At 42.5% G+C, this 24,826-nt stretch overlaps 1 protein-coding gene across 2 annotated transcripts in view; it reads left to right on the top strand.

Annotated features, from left to right (window-relative positions):
• Window positions 1-24,826, top strand: part of CNNM2 (cyclin and CBS domain divalent metal cation transport mediator 2) — a 110,308-nt gene that overhangs the window by 77,357 nt on the left and 8,125 nt on the right. The window contains exons 2-6 of one of the 2 annotated variants that reach the window (XM_057379642.1): window positions 10,444-10,587; window positions 16,400-16,537; window positions 18,614-18,783; window positions 21,627-21,720; window positions 24,124-24,189. In XM_057379642.1, coding sequence (XP_057235625.1) covers window positions 10,444-10,587; window positions 16,400-16,537; window positions 18,614-18,783; window positions 21,627-21,720; window positions 24,124-24,189 — 612 coding nt within the window. The remainder of the gene's footprint in view (window positions 1-10,443; window positions 10,588-16,399; window positions 16,538-18,613; window positions 18,784-21,626; window positions 21,721-24,123; window positions 24,190-24,826) is intronic. The other variant, XM_057379651.1, reaches the window with a different exon arrangement.

Below are 24,826 nucleotides of genomic sequence, written 5' to 3'. Positions count from 1 at the left end.
AGAAGTTTCTGTAATTAAAAATGTTAATAGCATAATTGCCATGGAGATTGATCTTTGAAGTTCTCAATTCTAAAATATGACCTAGTGGTTCAGTTTTTCAGAAAATTAATTTTGCCTTGTGKGGTTGAAAAGATGATGTGTTACTAGTTCACTTGAAAATCTTACATTTATGAGTGATTGATAACTCTCAGGAACAAAGCCAGTCAATTTACATTTTTTCTTCCATAAGAGTAAGATTGCATTCAAATATGCCATCAGAATTGTYATTCTTTCAAGCAAGGTGGTTTTCTCTAATCTTTCCTTTTCCTGAGGATGATGAGTCAGCATTTTAACCAATTCTTTTGGCTTCTTTGCATAATAGCCCTTTAAAGTAACACATGATGAAGATCAGATCTACTTRAATCCTTAGCAAAATGCAAAATTAGGGATTTTCCCCTTCTCTCTATATTATTGTATTCATATTTTGCAAAAGACGTGCAGTTTGCAAGCAGTTAGGTGTCTGTGATGCCCAGTTCTGAAATCACAGGTGTTTTACTGTCCTTTWGCTTTTGTGTCAGACAGTTCCAGTATGTCTTTAGGTGGTTTAAAGGACATTCCCTCATGCCTCACATCCATAACAGTAACCCTGTACATGTTCTCGATGAAGAGGCGTGGATCTGAGATCCAACTGTGGTCTGTGTCATTAGCTAAAATTGCACCAAAACAAAGTGAAAATGTGTCCTAAGAAAGTTTAAATTGGTTCTGTAGCTTTGGGTGTGTCTTGGCACTTTTCTGCATTTAGATGTGCCATACCTTTAGTTTTTAAGAGTCACTTTCCAGCCACAGATATTCCCCATTCCCCTTGAATTTGCTGAGTGTGAAGCACAGTTCTGTGGCAGCTCTTCCTGCAGCACTGCCCCTCATGGCTCCCAAACGAAAAGCCAGTGAGAGAAGGTGGCTGTGATTCTTGTGCCTTGAGATTGCTGCAGTGTCCTTGGTGCTGTGCTGCACAGAGCAGGAGCTGCTCTGGAATGGCAGTGCAGGAATCCCTGTGCCCGTGCTGCGTTCCAGAGAAACGAATGTGCAGTGTCAGAGCTCACGTGGCCCCRATCCTGCGCTCGTGCAAAGTCAAGGTCACTGGCACTGCTTGTGTTTAGGGGTGTGTTTATCCCACAGCTTCAGGCACMGTGCAAGTGCACACACCTGAGTGCTCCTGGGCTTGTTTAGATCCTGCTGGATGAAGGTGGTGTCACCAATTTAGAAAGTGAACAGGGTAGCTTTTCGTTAAGCTTCCCCTGGCTTCTGCCACAATATAARTTAGAAAGCCTTGCACTGAGCTTGAAAAATCTAATGGCGCCATCGACCAGGCTGGGTTTGGAGCTGCTGGAATTGCAAATTGCATGTGATATAAATGGCCTGAAGTAAAACAASTCATTAAAATAGAATATAAATTATCTAAGATGCTGGTAACACAAGAACTCYTTTAAATTTATGTCCTAAATAGTGAGCTAAAAGTAAACTATAGGAGCTGTTGATGATAATAAAAAAAAAACAAACCAAAAAGAGAGTTCCAGCCCCCAATTCCTTTCACAACCCACAATCCCAAGATGCTGCTCTTCCTTCTCAGCTCATGCTCTTAGCTCTCAGCACGGTTTAGGTCCTTATGTAAGCRTGCTGCCCTCAGCTAACCTCCTCCTAATGTCCAAACATGTTTCTGTTGTGCCTTCTAGTACTTTACCTTTGACGGATTTAAAATCCCATGGTGTCGATGCCAAAATCTAGAAGCTCCCTGTATTAAACTCAGTCTGTTCTAGGAATTGAGGGAGGCAGGATTAGAGGACGGATTAGACCAGTAGGATTTTTGGCTGCAATGATACAGAACAAGGCTGTTGTTTCTGTCGAKGTTGTGTTTTGGTTACCTGAACATCAAAGTCATCCGAGTTCACTGTTGTTTTGGATTGACTTCTATTTTTGTTGCTCATAAAYGTCTCTTGATGTTCTTGTTTTCATTTAGTGGATTAACTGTTGGTTTGTGGTAGCAAACCTGTTGGACTGGAGGAGACTCAGGAGGTAAAGTTTCTCTCCTGAGCCTTTATAAAGGGCTCAAGAAATTGTTCCTCTAGGGCAGAGAAGGGGGAGGAAGGTGGGGGGGTGGGACAAGTCATAGCAGCAATGCAAAGCTGCAGCAGAAGATGCTGAACAGGCCATGGCGGGCAGGGGTCGTTGCTGTGGATCCCAGGCTGAAGGACACATCTCTCAAAGGATTCAGCATCACCAGCAGCCAGGCCCCACCGATGGCAGAATCCAGCACCTCTTCTCTCCATCTGCCGGACTGAGGTCTGGGGAGGACCTGGGGCGTGGAGCTCAGCAAACCCAAGGTTTTGCGCTCCCTCTGCTGGCAGCATTTCTGCTGGCCGGTGCCTGCTCTTCATCCCTGAAGGAATGCTGAAATCAGTGGGACAATCTTGAACAAACATCAGTGGGACAATCTTGAACAAACAGGGAAGCAATAAAATTAGTATGCCTCCTTTTTAGGGTGCTTGAACACTAAGAAAAATTCCTTGGTGCTGTGGAGGTGCAAGTCAGTAAGGAGATGCATTTCTTACACTTCTTTCCTAAAGGTCATTGCTTGCCCTGAGAAGTGGAGGCACAAGRGACATCACATCAGCATAAGTCACACTTCAGTATCTTTTGAATCCAGTGTGAAAGTCTTGAACCATGACCAAGAATGAYTTCAGTATTTTGTTTGCTTGCCTTAAATTTTATCTGAACTTTTTTGTGTTGTGTCAGCCCAARTAGCCCTAGGTCTCTCTACAGATTAAGTATTTTCTCTTCTTGTTACCACCTCTTCTCTCAGCTTTAGTTTGCTGCACTTCTGAAGTGATTCCTTAATATTGTTTTTAAACWTCCAGCCTGTTTCTCATCTCAAGCTGCCAGTGTCCTGGTGTCACAACCTTGTACTCGGGTTAGAGCCTCAGACAGGTGTCCAAAAACACTTTGTTTTCAGGAGAAGTTTRTTTCTCAAGTGTTAGATTTTCCTTCTCTTCCTCTTCTGCTTCAGATCTAGTGGATACTTCTCTAAGACAGAAACTTCCAGTTTTGGGAAGCAGGTTTTGTTTGTTCATTTGCTAGGCTGAAGTCAGAGTTTTGGCCAACTCTGAGAGCAGCCTAGCTAGTGGTGAGCATTTTACACCCCCATGGACCCTGATCATTAGTAACCCCAGCAATATTCAGCACCAATTCCCTACTGCATAAACACTGCCTGTCTGGGAAGCACRGCAAGGGAGTCATTCGTAGTGTTCAAGGAGTTCCTGCCTGCCTACATCTTGCAATAGTTTTCCCTAAATATTCTCACATCTGAATCTTCCCTGCGACTTCCACTTTGATGGCAGAGCTCTGAGTTGAAATGACCTTTTTTTCTTACAGTCAAATTATTTCTGGTTCCCAGCTAATTTCCTCTACTCATGTACCTACAGAGACTTTCCAATTTCTGATCCAAGCTTGTTTCCAGGTTCGGTTYGGTTGCAGGTAGAGCTGCATCTCTCTAGAGCTGTGCTCTCACTTTTAGAAGCAGCAGCAAAGCAAATTAAGTTTGTGTGTGTCTCACCAAGGTCCTACCAAAAGGGATTGAAGGGAAGGCAGCAGCAGTTGAGTTGGAGCGCCTGCACCGACTGATAGGCTGCTGGAGATGGAAAATGTTAGCTCATCGCTTTTATTCCATCTGCCACAGGGCACTGGAGAATTACTGAGTCCTTTCTAGGAGCTTTGTCCAGTCAAGTTTTCAAAGTTGCAAGTAACTGAGCTTCTGTCGTTTCCCTTGGGAAAGTATTCCTTACAAATACAATTCAGTGTCAGGAAGTAATTCTGAAACTCTCCCTGATTTTTGCTTTTTTTGGTGTCCTCCCACTAAATGGACTTTAACACAAAGAGTCTATTTAAAGTGCTACTTTTTTATTTTTCCTGTGAAGGCTGCTGTGGTTTCTAGTTAATGTTTGTACGAGCCTGAGCTCTCTGGTTTAAAGGGGAATCACTGTATTCCCAGCAGTTGTGCTGATACTTTCACTCGTTTCCTTTGAGGGTCTGGATGATTTTCATGTGGCTGTATTAAATGAATGTTACTAATCAGGTTCCCTTCCCAAATATATCTTTAAAATTGTATGGTTTGCTGCTGAAAAGTGCGGGATCTAAAACCTAGTCTAAACGTAGATTATGTTTTTGCAGAAGTTTTGGGTTTCTCTTGACTTTGTGAATGGTGTTGTGTTATGAACTCAAAGACAGCGTGCACCAGTTTGTGTGTATGTTTGGAGAAAGTAGTAGTCTGATTTCCTCATTGAAAATAATCAAACTGAAAAAGCAAACAGCATGAATGCAACTTTCTGCTAATAGAAGGGAGATCTAATGTCCTTGAACTGTGCTGCTGAAAAGAAATTTAGGAAAACACTTTTCACTTTGGTATAATTGCTTGCAAGCCAGGGCTATTCTAGAGGGAGTTATTCTTAATGGATAAATTAAACAACACATTTTAAAATTGATTGTTTTGCATAATGCATTGTTGAACCTGTGAATCTCACTGACAGACCAGTGTTTACCTTTGTACAAATCAGTCAAAACAAAAACAGTCCCGTAAGATTAAACAGGGAGACTTTTCAGAAGCACAGATTGTTAGCTAGCAAATTCAAGGGCAGCTAAACACTGCCTGGGATTTTTCTCCATGCCATTGAAGGCATATTAMACAGGCTATAGCTAATGTTCCAGTGCACTGACCAACAGCAAACGGACTCAGATTACTGGTTTTCATAAAAATTATCTCCCTTGATTCTTGTTTTACCACAAGCTGCCTTAACAGGAATCTTCTATTTTATAAATGTCTACCAKAGGTTTGATTGAGCACTAACTTCTAAAATATTTTCAGTTCCTTTTAAAATCAAACAGGGGCCTTTAGTGAGATCTACTTCTTGCAAAAGAGAAATAACACCTACAAATGTTCCCAGTTACTGAGTTCATAAACCTCTTTCAGAAGAAACAGAGGCATTTCTAGTTGCTTGCTCACTATGTAAGCTTACACACATCACATACAGGTTGTGGCTCACTGCTCAGAGCCCCTGAGTTACTGCACCTTTGCTGTTGGATGATGCTGTTCTTTCTGAGAACCTTGGTTTGTTTTTAAGTTGTACTTCTAAAGCAGTATTGTAATTTTCTGCAGCATAGTCTGGCTAGAAGTATCATTTTGTTACTACATTTGGTCACATGCAAGGCCAGATTGTGGCATTCCAGATCAGTAAAACTTGCTGTCTTTATATATCCCTGTGTACTGAAAGTTTTGCAATTTTTTTTTTAGAACTTCAGGAATGAAAATTCAGAAATGAAATTTGGCCTGGGATTTGAGTCAGGCCAAACTTTAAAGTCTCAAACCACAGGATAATTTAGGAAGGGACTTCTGGAGGTCAKCTGGTCCAACAACCTCTTTGGAGCAGGCCACCTTTGAAGTTGGCTCAGGTCACTGAGTTTTGAATACCTCCAAAGTTGGAGATTTCACCAGCCCTCTGGGCCCCTGTTCCAATGTTCTACCACCCTTTTGAGGAGCAAGTCTTCATTCTTAAGAGAGACTCTCCCCTTTTGAAACTTGTGTTTATTGTCTCTTGTCCCATCAGTATCTAGCTCAAAGAAATCTGGTTTTGTGTTCTCTGTAGCCTACTACGAGGTACAGAAAGACTTTTAAGTCCTTTCTTTTAGCCTTTTCTTTGCAAGACTCAATCAGTGCAATGCCCTGTGTTTTACCTTGTGCATCATGGGCTCTAGCTCCAGCYCATCTTTGGATCCCTCTGCTGAAACTGTTTCCCTTTGTTAACGTTCTTGTACTGGAGAACCCCAAATGCACTGCCACTGCTGCAGGTGTGGTTTCACAAGTGCAAAATAGAGCGAGTGATCCCTTTCCTTGACCTGCCAGCTGCACATGTTGTCAGCACAGAGTTCCTTTTCACTGCTGCAGGGACACRCTGCTGACTCCCGTGCTGTGTTCACCCAGCCAGTCAGTCCCCAGTGCCAGCACATGGTGTTATTTTGTACCGGGTTTGTGGCCTTGCATTTGCATTTATTGAACTCCATAATGTTCCCATCATCCTGTTTTCTTCTATGTGTCTGTGGGGCAGTGATGCATGAGAGTGGGATGGGTACAGCTCCATCCAAATGGCAGAACTCTTCATGGAGTCAAGAYCCTGTGACTGAGCAGAGCAGATCTKGCACTTGTTCAGATGTTTTCATCTCTAGTTTGAGCTGCATGGCAATGTTCTTGAGGTCCTAGCTGTAGACGTATAAATGCCTCAGGATCAAAGGGAGAATTTTCCCCCCTATATATTTTTCAAGAAATTGTCAAGGTACCATAAGAGAGTGAGTGTTCTAGGCATTTCTTCCAGTTCTGTTCTMTGTGGTCAGTATATCACATGGACTCCCAGGAGCTCCTTTTAGGCTCACTTACTCATGCGGATTTAATTAAGCATCTTCATGTTTCTTAAATAGCTTAATAAATTAATCAGAGATTGTACAGAGCAAAATGTAAGCTGAGTGGCAGGGTTTTAARCAGGGGGATGAGACTGGATTTATGTTTACCAAAACTGCTTGGTGCTTTAGTTGCTTGTGAATGTAACTGAGAGATGAACATTTCTCACAACTGGTGCCTCAGGCCATGTACAGGTGTCACCTCTGCAGACCTTGGTGGTGTCACTGGCTGTTGCTGTACAGGGGGAAGCTGAGGCAGAAAGGAAACGCTGCCTGCCTGTGCCCAYAGAGGAGCTGTGGGTCCCTTTCTGCCTTCACTGTCAGATGTGGCAGTTTTGCAGAGCTGTCCACTTGCTAAATCTCATTCTATCAACACTTAAAACAAGTGATTAGAGAAGCATTAATGCCATCTGTGAAGTGTGGTTAGAGAGTGTGACCAGAAAAGCAAATAAGTGCAGAACTTCCCATACACCTGTTCTCTCTGTTTAATTTGTGGGCTGCTCTCAAAGCCCTAGGAATATTACATGCAGTCCAGGTTTTCTTATATGCTGGATCTCTACTTTATTCAGCTCCTTGCTCGATATGTATTGCCTGTCCTTAGCAGTGGAAAATACAAGCTGAAACCACTGTTTTTCATTGAATAAAATAGTATGACAATTGCCAGTGGCCTGATAAAGTACTCAAAGTCTTTGAGTAAAGCTGTAGCCAATTCTATTTCAAATACTCAGAGGAGTCATTATTTTACTTACAGGCCATTTTTACAGTTGAGCACATGCTGTGTTGTGCTTTTTTACTATGTATAAAGAGGTTTTTGCACTCCTAGCTTTTCCTTTAGCCTTCTATGCCTTGATTGCTTCCATACGTGGAAGGTATTTTGCAGTCTTCTGTGGTGAGAGGGCAGCCAGTCTGGGAATGCATCTTCATGACATCTCCATCAGCACCTCTGATGTGTGTTCCCCTGTCTGGTGACTTCTTGCAAATTGTTGGATCTGGTCAAAATTATCTTGCAAAGACCAAGAAATGTAGTTTTTGATTCTGGTCTGTCTCATCAAAAAACTTCATGAGCATTGGAGCCCATGGAAAGGAAGGAGAAAACTTGAGGGTAAAATGCAGCCTTTTAGGGGGAGCTTATTAGATTGGCTTAAATTCATCTGACCCCAGCAAAAAGATGAATTGATGGAAGTCAGGAATAGGAAAACTTGACAGTCAGGAGGGAAGAAAGGTTAGTGTCAGTCTGTGTCTGGATAATTTATCTCTTTCAGACAGATAAACTCTGTAACATAYAGTTTTAGTAATGAAGATGGAACTGAATATTGATGCTACTCACCAAAATCCAATGATGACGRCAAGTTTCAATGGTCTTGATGCTTYGGTTGATAAGCAAAAATSCCCTAAAAATTGGAGATTTTRGCAGGGCCCGAAGAAAGGTTTTCTAGCCTTCTTTCTCATTGTAGAAAGTGCAAAGTGCCTGGTACCTCTCCAAACTCCTGTCTTATCAGCTCACTTTGGTTAAGAGAGCAGCAGCTGGTGCAGATTTTGGTCAGCCATCTCACATTATGTGCTGTTGCTCAGATCAGAGTCCTGCAGCTGCTCAAACGGGGAGAACACAATATGTTTTAGGAATCCTGAATTCTTGGTGGGAACCACTGGTGGAAAGGGCATGCAACTGGTTTTATGGATGACACTTGTGCACRACTTCCCATTGTATCTCAGCCCCTCATGTCCTTCCCCAATCCCATTTTCATAAATCTCTAACTTTGCTTGTAGATGTGTTCAGAACTCCATTGTTAGAAAGACTGTTCTTTTCAAAATTTAAAATTTCATCACCTAGTTCAGCATCATCATAGTCAATGCAGAAGTGGAGGAAAAGGCTGGAATTTGATGATTTTGATCAAAGCTGAAACACGGAGTTGAAAGAATTATCTTTTGGAGATTTTTTTTTTGGTTGTTTTGTTTTGGTTTTTTAAATGTAATCCACTTGAACAGATCTTGCCACTTACCAGTATGTGAGAGCAGATATCCTGAGGAATTGGCACCTGAATAAGTCTGTGCTGATGAGCTGCTCTGGTCTGAGATAGAAATGGTTCTTGAAAGACCGTTCCTTTTGACATGAAAGCAAATACACTAATATCTGMGCAGGCACTGGGAAACAAATTAGAATATTTGTTTTGTCTGTGTAATTTTTTTTTTTTGGTGTTGCAGTTCTTATTCAGTGTTCTTAATTCAACATTGTTGTGTTGAAAGGATATAATTGCAGTAATATATTACAGGGGAATGGCAGTAATAATAGTACTTATATCTTTCATGTTTTTCTGAAGTCACTTTAATGCTGTTCATTGAGCTGTAGAAAGAGCTGGAAGTCTTGCAAGGAATGCAAGAAAAATAAAACCTGTAAAATGTAGCACAGTGAAAGACTTTCAGTACAATATGAATGTTGATACTTTAAAAATCACAAATCATCTTTCTATTAATTCACTGTAGAATAAGGTCTCCTCAAGATAAGACTCAGCAGTGCTGTGGAGTTGGTATTTAAAGTATGTCCATCTGCATCTAAACGAGTAGCTCCAAGACAATCAGATTATGCAGTAGTTACTTTGGTGAGAATATCGCCTAAGTGGAATGGAAACTTCATTTTGAGTCTAATATTAGACCCTGCTTTGGAAAATTCCTTTTAAATGATCACAAGCTGGGAATAGCAAAAGAATTTAACTTTCGACAGACAGCATTCACCAAGAATTTGTTTTTAACTGCTTATGTTGGGTCCCTGGGAAAGCAGATGTGAAAAACTTACCAAAGTGAATTGACTTGACCTAATGCAATGTTTATATCAGTAGTTGATAAGTTTTYCTCCCTCGTCTAATTTGTTCAGGATATTTTCATTCTTTAAGCATGAGTAAGTCTGGGTTGGAATAGTTTGAATGCTTGCTAGTCTAATAATCTGAATCTYAAAACAGGCAGACATTATTGCCTATAAAGGGGTCTAAGCAAAGTTGAACTATTTTGGTTGTCTTCCACAGCTGGAGATAAGTATCATTTTTGAGACCAGCCAAGAAGAATGTGAGACACTGTTTCTTACCTCCTGATAGYTCAGAAAACATATTGATGTCTGTGTATTTGTACTGAAAAATGCCACTTGTATTTGGTGGACCCTTTGAATGCATGTTGTTATTTATGCAGCTTTACAAAGGCGTTCAGTGGCAGCTGGAGAAACTGGCAACCAAAGATATCAACGCCAGTTTGAAGTGTCATGATGATGATATTCTTACCATTATCATTCTTATGGCAGAAAGGACTTGAGGAGTTCACTGTGAATGGTGCACAGCTCAGGGATCTTTGGAACTACTATTGTATCTCATCTTAGCTTTTTCTTTGTTGAGCAGACAGTTGCTTTGAATAGTTTAATAATAAATGCCTAAATAAGGTGTCATCCCCCATATAGAGAATATATAAATCAAGTATTTTTGAGGAAGGAAGGGGAAAAAGAAAAACTGATAGATGGGGCTGACTTCTCCTCAACTCTACCCTGTCCCTGCGCTTGTGTGGTTTGGTCATTGTTGCTGTTTTTTCCAGGCTTSAGGCAAATGTCCATGRGATCTCGCTGCAAAGGAGGGTTCCAGCCTGGCCTTCCTCTGCCAGTGCATGAGACAAGAAGCAGAACAACAAGATAATATAATGAATTCAATGCCAGGGTGACAGTTTTGCTGGGAAATACATTAGAACAAGAACACTGATCTCTCTAGTTCTYTTTTAGTATGTTGGGTGGATTTATGTGATCCAGGAATGTGTATCTCAGACAAAATCATATTATAATTTTAAGCTCTGTTAAACTCTGTCCTTTTTTTCATAAAGCCTGATACGCCTGACACCACCCTTTTTGACTTTTTATTAAAACCTGCCTGTSTATAGTTCTGCTATAATTTCTGACTGTTTAGAAATTTCTAAAATGTATAAATTGCTGTCTCCTTACAGGCAAGTCTCACYTGGCTATAGTGCAAAGAGTAAACAATGAAGGAGAAGGGGATCCTTTTTATGAAGTCCTGGGAATTGTCACTTTAGAAGATGTGATTGAAGAGATCATCAAGTCSGAAATTCTGGATGAAACAGATCTATACAGTGAGTAGAAATATTTGCAGTTTGTTTATAGATGAGAAGAAAGACTTCATTCAGCAGCAGTTGTATTTTTACCTGTGTTTTGAGAGATGTTACATTGCTCAGTGGTCAAATTGTTGAGGAAATTTCCTTAACAAAATGACCTGCAAATCCTCCAGGTGGTCAAAGTCATTTATGTATTGCAGCATAGAAACCTCACCCCATTATGGTGTATTAATTCAGAAACAGGACAAGTTTCTTTATTTGACCTTTTTACCAGGAAGGTTYACATCTGTGACAATCTGCTCTCTCCTGCCCCCTGTTCACCACTGTGGCTTGCTAAACCTTTCTGTTACAGTGCCCCTGATCTCTCACATTTTCCCCTATTGTCCCTCTGCCTCAAGGACCTGTAGTCCATGTACTCCATGCTTCAGCAAGAGGCAGGCAAATGCCTCAAGGAAGAGGCATGGAGTCTCTTTATAATACCTGTCACTCATTGAGAATCTCGAGAATGGAAAGTCTTCCTCAGGCTGAAAACCAGTCTGTCCTAAATGCCCTCTCTTTTTATCACTCAGTACAGCTCCCTCCTTCTTAGTGTTCATGTATGCTGAGGGAGATGATGTTGCAGGTCAMCCATTACCTGAAGCTTGAGAGATCTGGATCCTTTTGTTTCCCAGACTGAAGTTTGGCCAGTTACCTACAGTGTCTGCTTCTCCCCCATCTGCACAATCTGGCCTGTGCACACAGGACTTCCTTTCAGTCATTCTTCATGTCTTATCTGCACTTTGATCACTTGCTGGCAGATGCTATTTTTCACTAAGCGTTTGCGTGCAGCACAAGGATATCTCCAGATTCTATTGTAGTAGAAATAATAATTTTAAKTATCTTTAACACTGTTCAGCTGTCCTTGGCTTTCTTTCTCTTTCCTCACAGAAGGGATCGGAATGTTTCTACAGCATCTTTTTCAGGCCAAYGCAAGCATCTTCTATCCTCCCTCCAAGCCAAATGCCCAATGAGCACTTTGTACTGTGGGATAGACTTACTTGTTTTTGCCTGAAATGCTTTCTGTAGCTGCTCAGTATTTCACCAGTATTTATGTACCCAAACGTTCATGTAAATCACAGTTGTGTTTCACYGTGTGCTGAACAGTCTAATTACTATGTAAATCACAGAAGTCCAGTTAGTATTGATTTCTTTTCATACCTTCACAAATGAATTGTTGGGCTAATCAGTTACCACATAACACTTTTGCAGGCTGAATTCAAACTTCTTTTATATCACAGAAAGAGCCTATGTTTGTCTACCTTTGAGATATCTACCTATTTCTATGAGTGAAGACACTGCACATGCTTTCAATTTTTTACCCCCTTTGATAAGAGAAAACATATAGATCAGACTGTTGTTCTTCAGGATTAAAAAAGCTTTGCCCATTAATAGGGCAATGAAATGAGAATTTAATTTTAATTTTACTACCTGACGGCTTCCTATATTAACAAAATAGAGCTGATGAACATTGAGTTCACTTGAAACTCTCCTTTCTGGGAAGGTTTTACTGTCAAAAATTCCTGGTTCAGAACAGGAAGGAAACTTCCTAGGCTTCCTGGAGGAGGCCTGGAGGATTCCTGGAGAAGTTTCAGGGGGTGACTCCTGCTAAGTACCATGAAGGAGAWCTACTGATTTCTTTCTGAAGCACTGGAGATCATTCCACTGTTTAGACTAAATGATCCTGTAGCATTAAGGGAGAGCAGAAATCCCAAGAAGTTGTGAGGGTCACAGGAAGTGTGAGAGGTTTGGGATTTGGGCAGCCAACCTCCAYTTGGTTTGGTGATGAGGACATGGGTTTATTGAATGTACTTTATTGTCCATGATATGTTAAGGCAGGTTATTTTTGATGATTTCAGGGTGTCACTATTAGTAACTCCACCTCTGATTCTGTTCATTATTAGACCAAGCTAGCTTGCTCAGCTTAGAACAAGTCRACTTGAAACTCTTGGACTCATTTGCTCTGCACTAAGTGTTTACTTAAAAAAAAGACCTTTTGAAAAATTCTGGCAGCATTGTTACACTTTGTTCTGAAGTTTTAAAAATGTTTTGTTTTGCTTTGATGGAAACTTGAAATTTGATGAAATGGCTGACCTTGGTGTTGGAGCTGTGCCTTTCTGTTGTTTCCATGAAAACCTATTTGAACGGTGTTAAGGTAGAAGCGAAAGTATATTTACAGTTTTTACTGAAAGCTGCTCTCACTGCTGAATTCTGCAGCTGAATTTCTGGAGGGTGCCAAATATGGCTCTATTCTACTGTGGCTGCTGAGGTGTTGGGAGCAAGAAAAATTATTAATTATGTCTCATTGATCAACATCTGAATAGACTGAGTACGGCTGAGGCTGAGACTTCTGAGGGGATGCTGAAGGGAYGGAGAGAAAAGGTTTCTGTTATGACACATGACACATTTCAGCCAGTGTCATCATGAAGAGCCGCCAGTGTGTTTTGCTCTTAGTACTGAAAGGAAAGTTGGAGCATTTCTTCATGGTTGGCAYACCACAGGAATCTGTCCTGTGCTGCCATGGCTCTAGCCATGGTGGGAGAGTATTTCTCAACCTTATCAGAGGCCCAAGAGAGAAACCTGGATGTTCTGGGTCAGACTGCACAGAATGCTTATTCATCCTTCTGGTCCAAGCCTGACTGGTGGCCTGTCTTATTTAGCTCTTTCTGCTTGAAGATGAGTTTCACCATCTCTTTGTCTTGTCTGGAGCTCACTGCAGATGTCTTCTCTGTCCTAAAGACAACAAGCACRGGAGGAGAACAAGGACTTTGCTCAGGAATTGCCTGGATGCATTTGCAGTTCCAGTCAGCCTGCCTGCCCCACCAACTGAATGGGTGATCTGAAGTTTGAGCTGCCTGTTCTGTAGCAGCCTCCAGTCCAAGCTGGCTGCTTCAAGGAAATTCATTCAATAATTGGGCATTTTATGCATCAGGCATCAAAGTGCAGGAGTATTACAAGGCACATCACAATCTTGATTGTATTTTGAACACTCATCCTCATGAGTTCTCTGCCTCAGCCCAGAGCTCATGGTCAGTCTTGTTGCCTTTGATTTGAAGAAGTCTAAATATTCCCAGAACCTACTGAAGGTGTTTGCAGTATTTGTTATGTCTCACCAGAAGTTGTAGTGAGAGTCTATCCCTCATGCATTTCGTTGTCCATGTTGCAGAAGTGAACAGTATCCCAGCACTCCATAAGCAGAGATCACTTCTGCAGGCCAAGATAACTTCAGTGTCTGCATCTCCATCTCACTTACCAGGGAAAGGACAGACAGGAAATAGCTGGTTCAGATGCAGTTACATTGGTCACAATCCAGTCCTTGGTTCTTATGTCTTACAAGAAGCTCAAAAGTTGTTTGGATAGCAAAGAACAATTTAAGACCATCCCTTGCAAAAATAAGCCAAGAAAATGGCTTTAAGCCATGTGGCTCTGCTATAACCATGTAATGTTTTTCTTGAGGAAAGATTTCTGGATGAGCTGCCAAGGTAAAATATAGGAGSAGTTGAAATTGCCCATCACTTGAGTAAGAGCCTGGGTCTCTTACCTTGATGACTGATACAGACAGAAAGATTTAAGGCATCTTCCTGTTGTGTGATGCTGGTCATGTTTTCAGGTGCCAGAAGTGCAGTGTGAAGCCTGCAGTGGTACAGCTTTTTCAAAGGAAAAGCACAGAGATATTTCCCTGTTCCAGGGTCAATATTTGCACGTGTAATTTTTGGCTCCCTGAAGAGAGCAATGATGGAGCTCCTTGTGAGAAAGTGCCTCAGATACAGCACTTTAACATTCTCTGAGCTTTTCAGAAAAAGCAGTTTCTACTCTYACCTCTTACAAGAGGTAGGTAGGACTTAGTGAGAGCTTCTAGGGGACATTTCTCCTCTTAATTTTCCWCTGCTTTGGTATCTATCTTTCCTTMAACTGCAAGTATAAAGTCWGATAAARTCTGTCTCAGACTATATTCCTAAGGCAGGAATTGTTTTTAGTCCGTAGCCACTCCCTTCAGTGGTTTCTATTCCTGCTTTTGGAAGAGAAATTGCAGCCCCTGATGAAGTCCAAGTTTTGGACTCCAAAATATTACTAGGGTAAGAGGCTTCTGGTTTCAAAGAAGAAAAAGGGTATGGGTCATCATTGTTCTTCTCCGGTGCTTGGGAACAAGGATCCCAAACTTTCTAATTTGCATTGCTCATCAAATAAGCTTGAGATACCTTGAGTAGGTCACTTACTGTCAGTGCGGTACTGCTGTTGAATTTGTGATGGTCCTGTAATGGAGACGTGTTCCTGGGAAGCTGAGGATCTAAATGTACTCATGTCTAAAAGACTAGGTGACTTGGGAAGATCTAGAAGCCTGTAAATTACCAGTGTTGTGCATTTCCAAGCCTCAAACTCAACCACTCTGAGCCTCACACGTGAGGTCTGTGGCATGTATTTGGACATATAAGGGCTCCAGGTCTCGGTGACTTCCTTGCTACAGTGCATCACTTTTATCATCTTTGCATGTATAACCCAAAATCTGGCAACAGGCAGTGTTATCAGTTTCAGTGTCAGCTTCACCTGCACCTCTTTGTGTGCTTCCCCAAATCCTCTACCATGAGTCCCCGTGCCAGAGCTGCCCAYGGTCCCTCAGAAGTCCAGTCATTTTACACCAATTGACTAAGGGGCTGACAGACCCACAGCTGTGGTATTCTTAGGATCCTCCCCCTCAAAGGCCCTGGAACCTGAGCCGTGTCTCATCYCTAAGGGGCTCACGGGAGCTGCCTCAACACTTGTGCTTCCTGCACTCTGTGGTGGAGCTCTGAGCTGTGTGACAGCATTCTGCTGCTCATAGCCACTGCCACYCTACACATGGTGTCACCAGAGAGGGCAACACCCTGCCATCTGAGCAGAGACCTCTCCTTTCTGAAACTGATGCCATATCCCAACATACCCATAGCTCTCCACTTTGCTGGGTTCCTAAACATTTTGGGAATCAGCTCAGTGGTGGATACTGATTTCCTGTATTGTTTGTGTTTCTTTCATGTTGTCTTTCACAAATGGGGATTCCTCACCGCAGAGCCTGTTTTAAGACACAAACGAACCAAGTGACAGGCTTTTAGCCCAAGGAGGACAGGATTCCAGTATCACTAGCAGTCAAATTCCCATGTCTGAATGTCTGAAGCTACTCAGAACTTTATTCTGGCTTCAGTGCYTGTAAAGTGGCCAGAGATTCCCACCTCCAGACTGTACACCTCACCAGCTTTTGCTGAAGTTTGGACAGGACAAAGAAACTGCATGCACCAGACACCGGGAATATTTCAGTTAAAGGCATGCAGCAGATTTTACTGCAGCTGTGGACAGTCAGTGAAACCATGGTACAGCAAAAGAAATAAGTTATTGTCTATTTCCTCTGTGTACATGCTGGGGATTTTCTAAGGAACGTGTATGTAAAAAAGAGCTCTCACAGCTATTCTTGTAAAAGACCTTTTGATGTTGAGTAACACTGAGCAGGACTTGTTCCCACCTGAAGTGTAACATGCAGAGCTGCTCTGCAGTCAGGTGTTTGCAAGCAGAGACTTTCCCTTGACTGAGGTGACAGAGAAGTGACAGAAGCTGGGGTGCCTGACTCTGCAGGACAGGGGCCCACAGCTGCTGGTTGGTTGTGGTTTGGGCCATGTGCTGCTGAGCAGGGCTTTGCAGAGGGCTCTGCCCGCACCCCGTGCTCCACGTGGCCATSCTGGCCAGCTCCGGCCGGCGCGGTTCATGTTGGACCCCGTTCTAACAGAAATCGCTTCCTTCCTTTCTTCTCCCTCCCTCCCTTCCCCAGCTGATAACAAGACGAAAAAGAAAGTAGCTCATCGGGACAGGAAGCAGGACTTCTCTGCCTTCAAGCAGACAGACAGCGAGATGAAGGTTAAAATCTCACCGCAGCTCCTCCTGGCAATGCACCGGTTCCTGGCAACAGGCAAGTGCGGGTTATCTCTTTGTGTGATCGTGCCAGAGCCTCGGAGGCAGTTTGTCAGCAAAGGCCGGTGAGGTGGGTGGGACAGTACAGGCGGGAAGGGAGGCTGGATTGTGGGGTGACAAATAATGCCACTGTTGTGTTTTTCTTTTTAAATTCTCTCCTCTCCTGTGTTCAGTGTCGGCATGAACCCTCTGAGACATATACCAGGGGTGGACCAGTAACTTTAAATTGGTCTGAAAGGTAAGGATGAATGCCAAGTGCCGCACTGCATGTCTAGAGTCCGTCAGATTAACGACTAGCAAGTACACCCCATTAGGAAGAGCTCAGGGAACAAACCAAAGAGGACTCGATACCACTGGCCAGCTGGCTGTAATTGCACTCTGGCGCCTTCTCCAAAAAGAGATGCTGGACTTTTTGCAGGAAGGTCTAAACCTGTTCCATGAGACTTTTTGACTCCAAGTGAAAAACTCCCGACACATTTAATGCAGACTGCACAGGTGGTTGAACTGTACTCTTTAAAGTGGATTTCTGTCTGGCTTGTGTGAACTCCGTTGATGACTTCAGGTTTCAGAGGACAGTTGTCTCCATCCCAGAACACCTTGATGTTTTAGCCCTTGGGTGGGCAGTCTGGCAGACAGACCAGGGCCTTGAATGGTTTCTTGCAGCTGATATTGCCTTTCGTCGTAAAGTTGGTCCTTTCACCTCAGAGATGAGGCCTTTAAACAGGAGAGCTTGTGGAAAAATACCTTCTTGTTGCTTGTGCTGTCTCTCTTTGAYATWAAAAGACTTCCCACATGCAGGCGTCTTTCACTGCCATGTTCAACATATATTCATGGGTGGAAAATTACAAAGTTGTTTTGTCTCAAGTTTACCAGCTCCACTTGGAAGTATGTACTTCCCCTCCTCTAAGATGYAGTAACTGCCTGCCTAGATGCTCCTAGTCTGTCGTCATGCTTTATTTTATCTCTGTGATTGAAAGAAACACGTACACGGTTGGTTTTCACAACTCAGCTGAGGGGCAGTAATTGCTTAGAAGGCACGGACTCCTACRGCTCATGTGCACATGAGCATGTCCTTGGTGAAAGGAAGCAGTTCAACAGGAAGATGTGGATTGAACAGCAAGAAAAGCATTGTTCATGTAGTGTACAAGACTTGATGGAGTTCCTTAAACACCTGCTCAACAGACATAGTCTTACCGTGCTGCTTCTCTACCCGTTTTGTGGATGAAAKGATTGTGTAGCTTACATACAGGTCTGTCAGTGAAGCCACTGCTAAAAAAGATGAAAGCTACAGTTTTGGTTTCTCTGTTCTAAATTTTGAATAGTATCTTTAGCAGATGATGGGTTGTTAATGGTCCTGTTCTGAAATGAGGTGTTGGGAAAGCTTATCAATTTGCATGTGTAATTCTCGTCATCCCTGGCTTACTTCTCCCACACAAGGATGAGCTTTTCTGCTTCAAACAGCTCCCGTTGGAAACACTGAAGATCAAGTGGATAGGGATTGTGTTCTGTGTGTCAGGCATTAATCCCACACAGTTTGGACAGACCTGCACTTTCTCTCACTTTGAGTAACTCTTCCCATATGAACCATGGCAGCCCCAGTTGCATCTGATTCGTGTAGAGCATCTCTCTAGAGCAACTTACTAGGCCCCAAGCAGTAATTAATTAATTAWTTTTTTTTATTTAAGTGYAATAAACGCAGTGACTTTAATAGCTTCTAGAGAAGGAAAAAACAAATTCAAAGGTTCTCTGTGCCCCAACTATAAAGCTCTTTCTTTATACAACTCTGTGACTCAGAATTCTCAARAGGGCAAGACTGTCACTTTCTTTTCCTTTTCAGATGAAGACATGATTTTTGGTTGTTTTGAAAAGTACTTCATTAATGAAAGTTGGGGTGTTACTGTGTTTTTTTCCCCCCCTTTACAAATCTAACAGTCTCAAAAGACAGGAAACCTGCAATTCCATAATGGATCTCTCTTCACCTGTGTGTCTTTAATAGGCAAATGCTTATTAACGATATTGCTAACTTCTTGCCAGGCATATGAGGTGTAATGCCAAGTTGTATCTTGTGTTATAGAAGTAGAAGCATTTGGTCCATCCCAGATGTCAGAGAAGATCCTTCTCAGGCTGCTAAAACATCCCAACGTCATCCAGGAGCTGAAATATGATGAGAAGAACAAGAAAGCCCCAGAACACTACCTCTACCAGCGAAACAAGCCCGTCGACTACTTTGTTCTCATTTTACAGGTCAGACATGTRATTGTGTAGATATGTGCAAAACCTTTATCTCCTGATATATCCCCCTCTATACCTTTCAGTTGTTGAAGTTTGTCTTCTTTCAAACAGGGGAGGGGAACTATGGCTCCTGAAAACTGCTCCTTCCTCCTTTGTGACCTTGCCAGCCTCAAAGAGTTCACTCTGCTGCTTTCACCCTCAGTTAAACCARTTGTGAAGGATAGAAAGCACTTCCCACTTTCAGTCATCTGTCAAAAGTTACTTATGCATTCATTATCTCTAGGGTGCAAAGGAATCCCTGTTGGCATTGCTTAGAAAATAAGGATGCAGAAAATGCCACATCATAGGAATTTGGCCAGCATACCTTTCTCTAGTGTGCCTTTTCCTTTTGCAAAAGGAGGCATGGRAAGTTTGATGGTTTAGAGAAATGGCATTTTTCTGTGCAAGTGAAGTCTGKACCTGAGTTGTTGTGAGGAGCACAGGCTTCAGTGGGGGCCTTGTGCCATCCATTGAATTGATGCCACTTCCTTGCTACAGCCCCTGCAGAATGCAGAGCCTGGGAACTCTTCCATCAAAGCCTTTATCCTGCCCTGAGATGTCTGCACTTATGTGGCTTTTAGATTGGAGCCCCGGGGTGGTGTGGAAGGACTGTTTTCTGTGTGTTCTGTACAGGATTGTTTCCAGTGCTGGCATCTCCCAGGTTTTATTACCATTCAGGAATGGTTGAATGGCTTAGGTAAAGCTCCACACAGAAATTTAGTTTCTATCTAGCACCATTTAAGCAGGAATAGTCCTTTCAGAGAGATTTTGCTGGAAAGGTTCTTCTGTTTCTGTCCTGCACAACTGAAAATCAGTTTTGGTTATAAAAGCATAAGCATTGTAGCTAAGTTTTAACACAGGGCTTGAAATCTTAACATGGCCTTTAAAAGAGAAAAGGGAAGGGGTTTAAACATTATCAGTAATAAAAAATTACAAGAGCACTGGGATATTATATTGAAGATTCAACATAATTCTGATGTCAAAAAAGAACCTTGTTTTTCAAGATTTTTGAGGAGCCACTGGTAGCCCTTTAACTGCTCTTTCTTTCGTGCTGGATTGTTACAATCTGAAATATTCSAGAGGCAAGATAATCCTCCTGATGTAATGCTGCAAAGATGTAAATGGAGGACATGGGGATACAAAAGAACAATCAGTTCTTTCTGAGCTATTTTGCAATCAATAAATATTTAGCTAACACAACATGCCAGGTCTATAATGCATTTGGAAAAGTGAGTGTTGCAGTAAATACATACTATAAAAACGGTAACAAGGTTAGTTCTGCCAAGATCAAGAGGGGATAAATACTCTGCTTTTGTTATTTAAATGGACTTGGACTTACCCTCTTACATTGAAGGACCAAGAATGCCTTCATAATAAATGTGTGCCAATTAAATGTGTATTTTTCTTGTGTATAACCAGTCTTTGCCTGGGTGACAAAATTGAACCCTTTGGAAGGCTAATAATGAAGAAATAAGCTACTTTTGTGTCATAGAGTGAAATTGGTTTTAAAATGGATTTATATGAAGCTGTGGCGTGTGATAGAAGAAACTGGATTTGTGAGCTGGGCACTGTCTTCCTGCTAGGCAGATTTTGTGGTTTTTCTTATCTGGGACCATTAGACAAACTGACTTGGTGTCAGGGCTCGTGCAGATTGAGTTCATTGTCACCTTTTTCTGCCTTTGTCCAGTACTGTAAATTTAAAGACATGATTATTTATGTTAAATGGGGCTTAATGAAATAAACAGAAATAAGTTCTACCTTTTGGCCTCATCATGCAATGGTGTTCAGATGATGTTCAGTCTTCTTAGCACATCTGGGATGGGCAGTCCCCCTTCCCAGMCTAGCCAGAGGGAAAGCATTGCAGGTAATTACATTGTTCGCCTGAAATTCCAAATTTTGTGCAGCCTGAAAGTTGCATGAAATCTCTTCTGTCTGCAGTGATGTGCTGGGACTCTCAGTGCAGTAAGGATGGGTGGACATGAAAACCAGGCCCCACTAAGAACACAACTGTTTTTGGCTACTTGTAGACCAGAGTGACTGTGATGTTCTACAGCTCTGTTTGATGTGGTGGGTTCTGTTCTGGAGTCCTGYGTAGGACATGATGTTACACATTTGGTTGTGCCCACATCAGAAACAGGTGCACTTGAGTGATGGTGTAGTTTTGTACAGCGTGGGAAGCACTGAAGGTCCTTTGTAGGCAAGACTGTGAAAGAGCAGGATCTTAAGGGTGCTGAAATCTGCAAAACTGCTAGAAATCAGGAAGACCAGAGTAGCCTCAAGCCTGCTCCTTCAGGAATAAGGGCTTTGTGTCTGTGGGAATCTCATCGGTGTAGGCAGCCAGCCTCCTCGCACATTATCTCCCATCTCCCTTCTTTTGTTTGTGTTAGAGGAAATTCTGTGTGAATGGGAGCTGTGCCCCAAAATGTCTCGGTGTCTCAAGATCCCAGATGATTGTGCTGCATTTAAGCTTGTTGTGCTGCTGGGGGAATATTTTTTCACTCCACACTGAGGGAAAACTGCCTGGCAGCACTTGGAGCAGGACACTTAACAGCAGCCCAAAGCTGGGTGGTGATCCTGATCCTGCTCCTCTGCAGAGACTTGTGCTGGCCACAAGGCACCAGACCAGGGTAGCTCAGGGCACAAAAGCCTGCTGTCCTTTRGGGTCTGTCCCTATTCAGGCACTTTTACAAACTGCAGGGACCATGACACCACTTAGGGGTGTCAGGCAAAATGATCTTTCAGGGCTCAAGTCTGATCTTGTGCCTCAAGACTCATGGTCCCTTTTAATTGCWGCTCTCTCTCCTTTTCCTTAACAGGGGAAAGTGGAAGTGGAGGCTGGGAAAGAGGGGATGAAGTTTGAAGCTGGTGCTTTTTCCTACTATGGGGTGATGGCCCTCACAGCATCACCAGGTATGTCCTCTGATCTTCTGCTTCTGGAACAGTCTGCGCTCCTGCACAGTCCTGCCTGGCTGTGGCYGTGGGGCAGATGGCAATGGCACCTCCTTGCCAGCTCAACTATGTGCCTGGCAGTGTCCCTGGGGGACTGGCCGGTGGCAACGCTGGCACTGACTCCGGAACTCAGGGGTTGGCAGAGGTTTGCCAGCTCCTGGAGGATGTGAGTGTTGGATTTAGCGAGGGATGTGGTTGGTATCGGTGGAAAGCTTCGTGAGTAACGGAGTGAGTTAATGGGAATAAATAATTAGTGGCAGAGGGACATCTAGTGGTGCGAGGAGCAACCGCCCAATAAGGTTGGAGACGGTTCTCTTCACCAGTCTTGAGTCTAAAGCTGTCTTGAGAAAAAGGATGGCAGCGGTGCCAGAACAGCGATTGCTCCTGTCAGTTTGTGTGGAAATGTACCTGAGAAATCAGCTGGGGGAAGAGGTGGTGTCTGAGGGTGAGYGTGAGCCTTCCCAGCACACAAGTGGTAGCCACATGAGCCACCACCCCACCAGTGCAGGTTGGGGAATTGTCATATAATCCACCAAGAGATGGCTCCARTGCTGCATTTTAGCATTTGGTGATGTATTTTAATGCCAGCAGTGTCACCACTAAGATCTTGACCTCAACTGGAAATGCACAGCAGTCCTGCTGGATGAGCTGAGGCACTGGAGCTGGTGTTGGCCTTCTGCTAACCCAAAGCTACTTGTTAATGACCAGGGAGAGATGTTTCTTATGCTGAAATTGTGTTCTCCTGTCACAGCAGGGTTTACATTGCACTTGAGAGGCAGCTTGTTTTAATTGTACACTCAGGAGTGCTCCCTTTAYATGTGTGTACCTGTGTGTATGTAMACTGTCAAATGGTGGTGGAATGGAAATGGTTTTGTGAGGTATGATTGTAACCTTGTTCGACTCTGCAATCAGCAGCAGTTCTCTGGGCCTCTGTGAGCTCAYTTTTACAGGCAAGACTAAATTATGTGCACTTCAGTTTGGTCAGTAGCTTATACCTTTTGAAATTTAAGAGATTTTAAAGCATGCGGAGCACTGGTTGGATTTTATCTCAGTAATAGCAGCAGTGTTCGTGAGCAATTGTGACACATGTACAACTGCATCATACCCTCAGCTTTTGCAATACAGGCCAGGCATGGAGCTGTGGTGGTCAGGCATGGTCACTTCTACCAGACTTACACTTGGAAATTACCTATGGCATCTCTGTTTTGCCAGCATTCTTCCATTTGAATGTTTTAGTGTATTTTGCGTTTTGATTTGTTGGTTTTTTTTTGGTTTTTTTTTTAATGTCCCTAACTCTCCCCACAATCATACCAGTTTCCCAAAGTCCTATCAGGTCAAATGATCTCTTTGTGTGCCTTGAAATCCATCTTCAATTTCACCATGTTGCACTAAAGGATATGCACTCTTTTAAAGTAATCTCTGCCAATCTTGGATTTGTTTACCTTCAGCTGGTTGGCTTTTTTCTTATTTTTACCATAGCAAACCCCTGATTTTGTTGGCTTTCCCTCCAGGTTTAGGGAATTTGTTTTGTGATGTCTTGCAGCATCCTGAGATTTCTGTTGGGACGAGCTCATAAAAATAAATTCCTGTTGCTCTGTGTAGACAGACAAACTCAGGGAAAGTATAAGTCATTGTGGAACAAGAGAAAACTTCTGCTCTTCTGTATGTCCTAAATAGACTTCATGTGCTTGCTGTCCCCATCTGGAAGATGAAGCCAATAACAGAGGAGTAAAACACTAAAACCAAACAACAAAAATAAAATAACCCCACAAACAAAACAGAGATAAACAAACAAACAAACAAACAAAAAAAAAAACAAGAAAAGAGTGGAACTTTTTTTAACTACAGCTGGGGAGGGATTTGCAAGAATGGTGAGCAGTATAATACCCATCCCAAACGGGATGAGCTTGGAGAATCACAGCCTTGCTGGATRTTTTACTGAAAACTTGAAGAACTATGAAGTATCTTTTGGTTTTATTTCTAGTATTTTACTCCTTTAAGGAAGAGCACCCCTGAAAAATTGTTTTAATTCTTGCCTTCCAGGCTGGAGTGGGCACCACTGYTCCTTTTGAACTATTTAAAAACATGAGTGTACCTTGATGGACTGCTTGGTACTGGATAATTTAAATCAGCAAGTGAACATTGTTCTCTTCACTCCAATTCCTTGGTCTTGTTTTTTGGTTTATTCCTAAAATTTATTGTCTTTTTTGGTTTTGCTTTTGTTTTAACCCTTTGCTTTTTCACAGTTGATTTGCACTTCTGRTTTTAGTTCGTCAGTTTGTCAGCTGGCTCCTTCCCCTGTCGAGTGTGGATAGCTGCCGCCTTTCTGGTCGTGATCTCATCCTTTTTCTCTCCCTCTTCTAGTTCCCTTGTCCCTGTCTCGTACCTTTGTTGTCAGCAGAACAGAGTTGTTAGCAGCAGGTTCTCCAGGTAAATCTGCATGCTTCTATTTTCACCATTCTTGTGACTGCCCTGATGCCATAAAAAGTCAGCTGCAGTCTGTATTTGTCTGACCCCTTTGCTTGTTAGGGAGAAGTCCAGCACAGAGTTGTGCCTCACAGGTAGGTATCCTGAGCTTTTGTTTATGGTACCTGGTCAGAGTCATCAAAATGGGAAGAACTAAAAACACGTTAAAGAAAATGTATTTGGTAATGCCTGCTTGTTCTTGTTTCTCRTATGGATGCTGGTGGAAAATTAGGAAGGGATATTTATCAGAAGAATGTGTTCTCCCCCATGCTGAGGCTTAAAAATTTCTGAAGAAAATGCATTTGGCAGAGGAGAATGCTGCTAAACTGCCTTAAAAGGAAAACTTATTTAATGAAAGTATTTTATATTCTCATATGGATAAATCCTATGGTTTGTATACGGTCTGGCCATTTGAATTCCTGGAAAGCTTTGCGCTTTCTCTCAGTGAGGTTAATGCCATGGGCTGGCACAGTGATCTGCTGAGTGAATGTGCAAGAAGGTTGTGGGACCTTCTGTGGAATATTCTGGTTCCTGTTTTGCTTAAGATCTTTCCTTGCTGTATCACCAAGTTGACTGACACAGAAATAAATCCCTTCGGAGA

Source organism: Malurus melanocephalus, unplaced genomic scaffold (genome assembly GCF_030028575.1).
Source record: "Malurus melanocephalus ecotype Western Australia unplaced genomic scaffold, MMel_1.1 scaffold_12, whole genome shotgun sequence".
Lineage (NCBI taxonomy): Eukaryota > Metazoa > Chordata > Aves > Passeriformes > Maluridae > Malurus > Malurus melanocephalus.
Note: the sequence above shows the minus strand (reverse complement) of the source record. Positions and strands in the feature narration are given on the sequence as shown.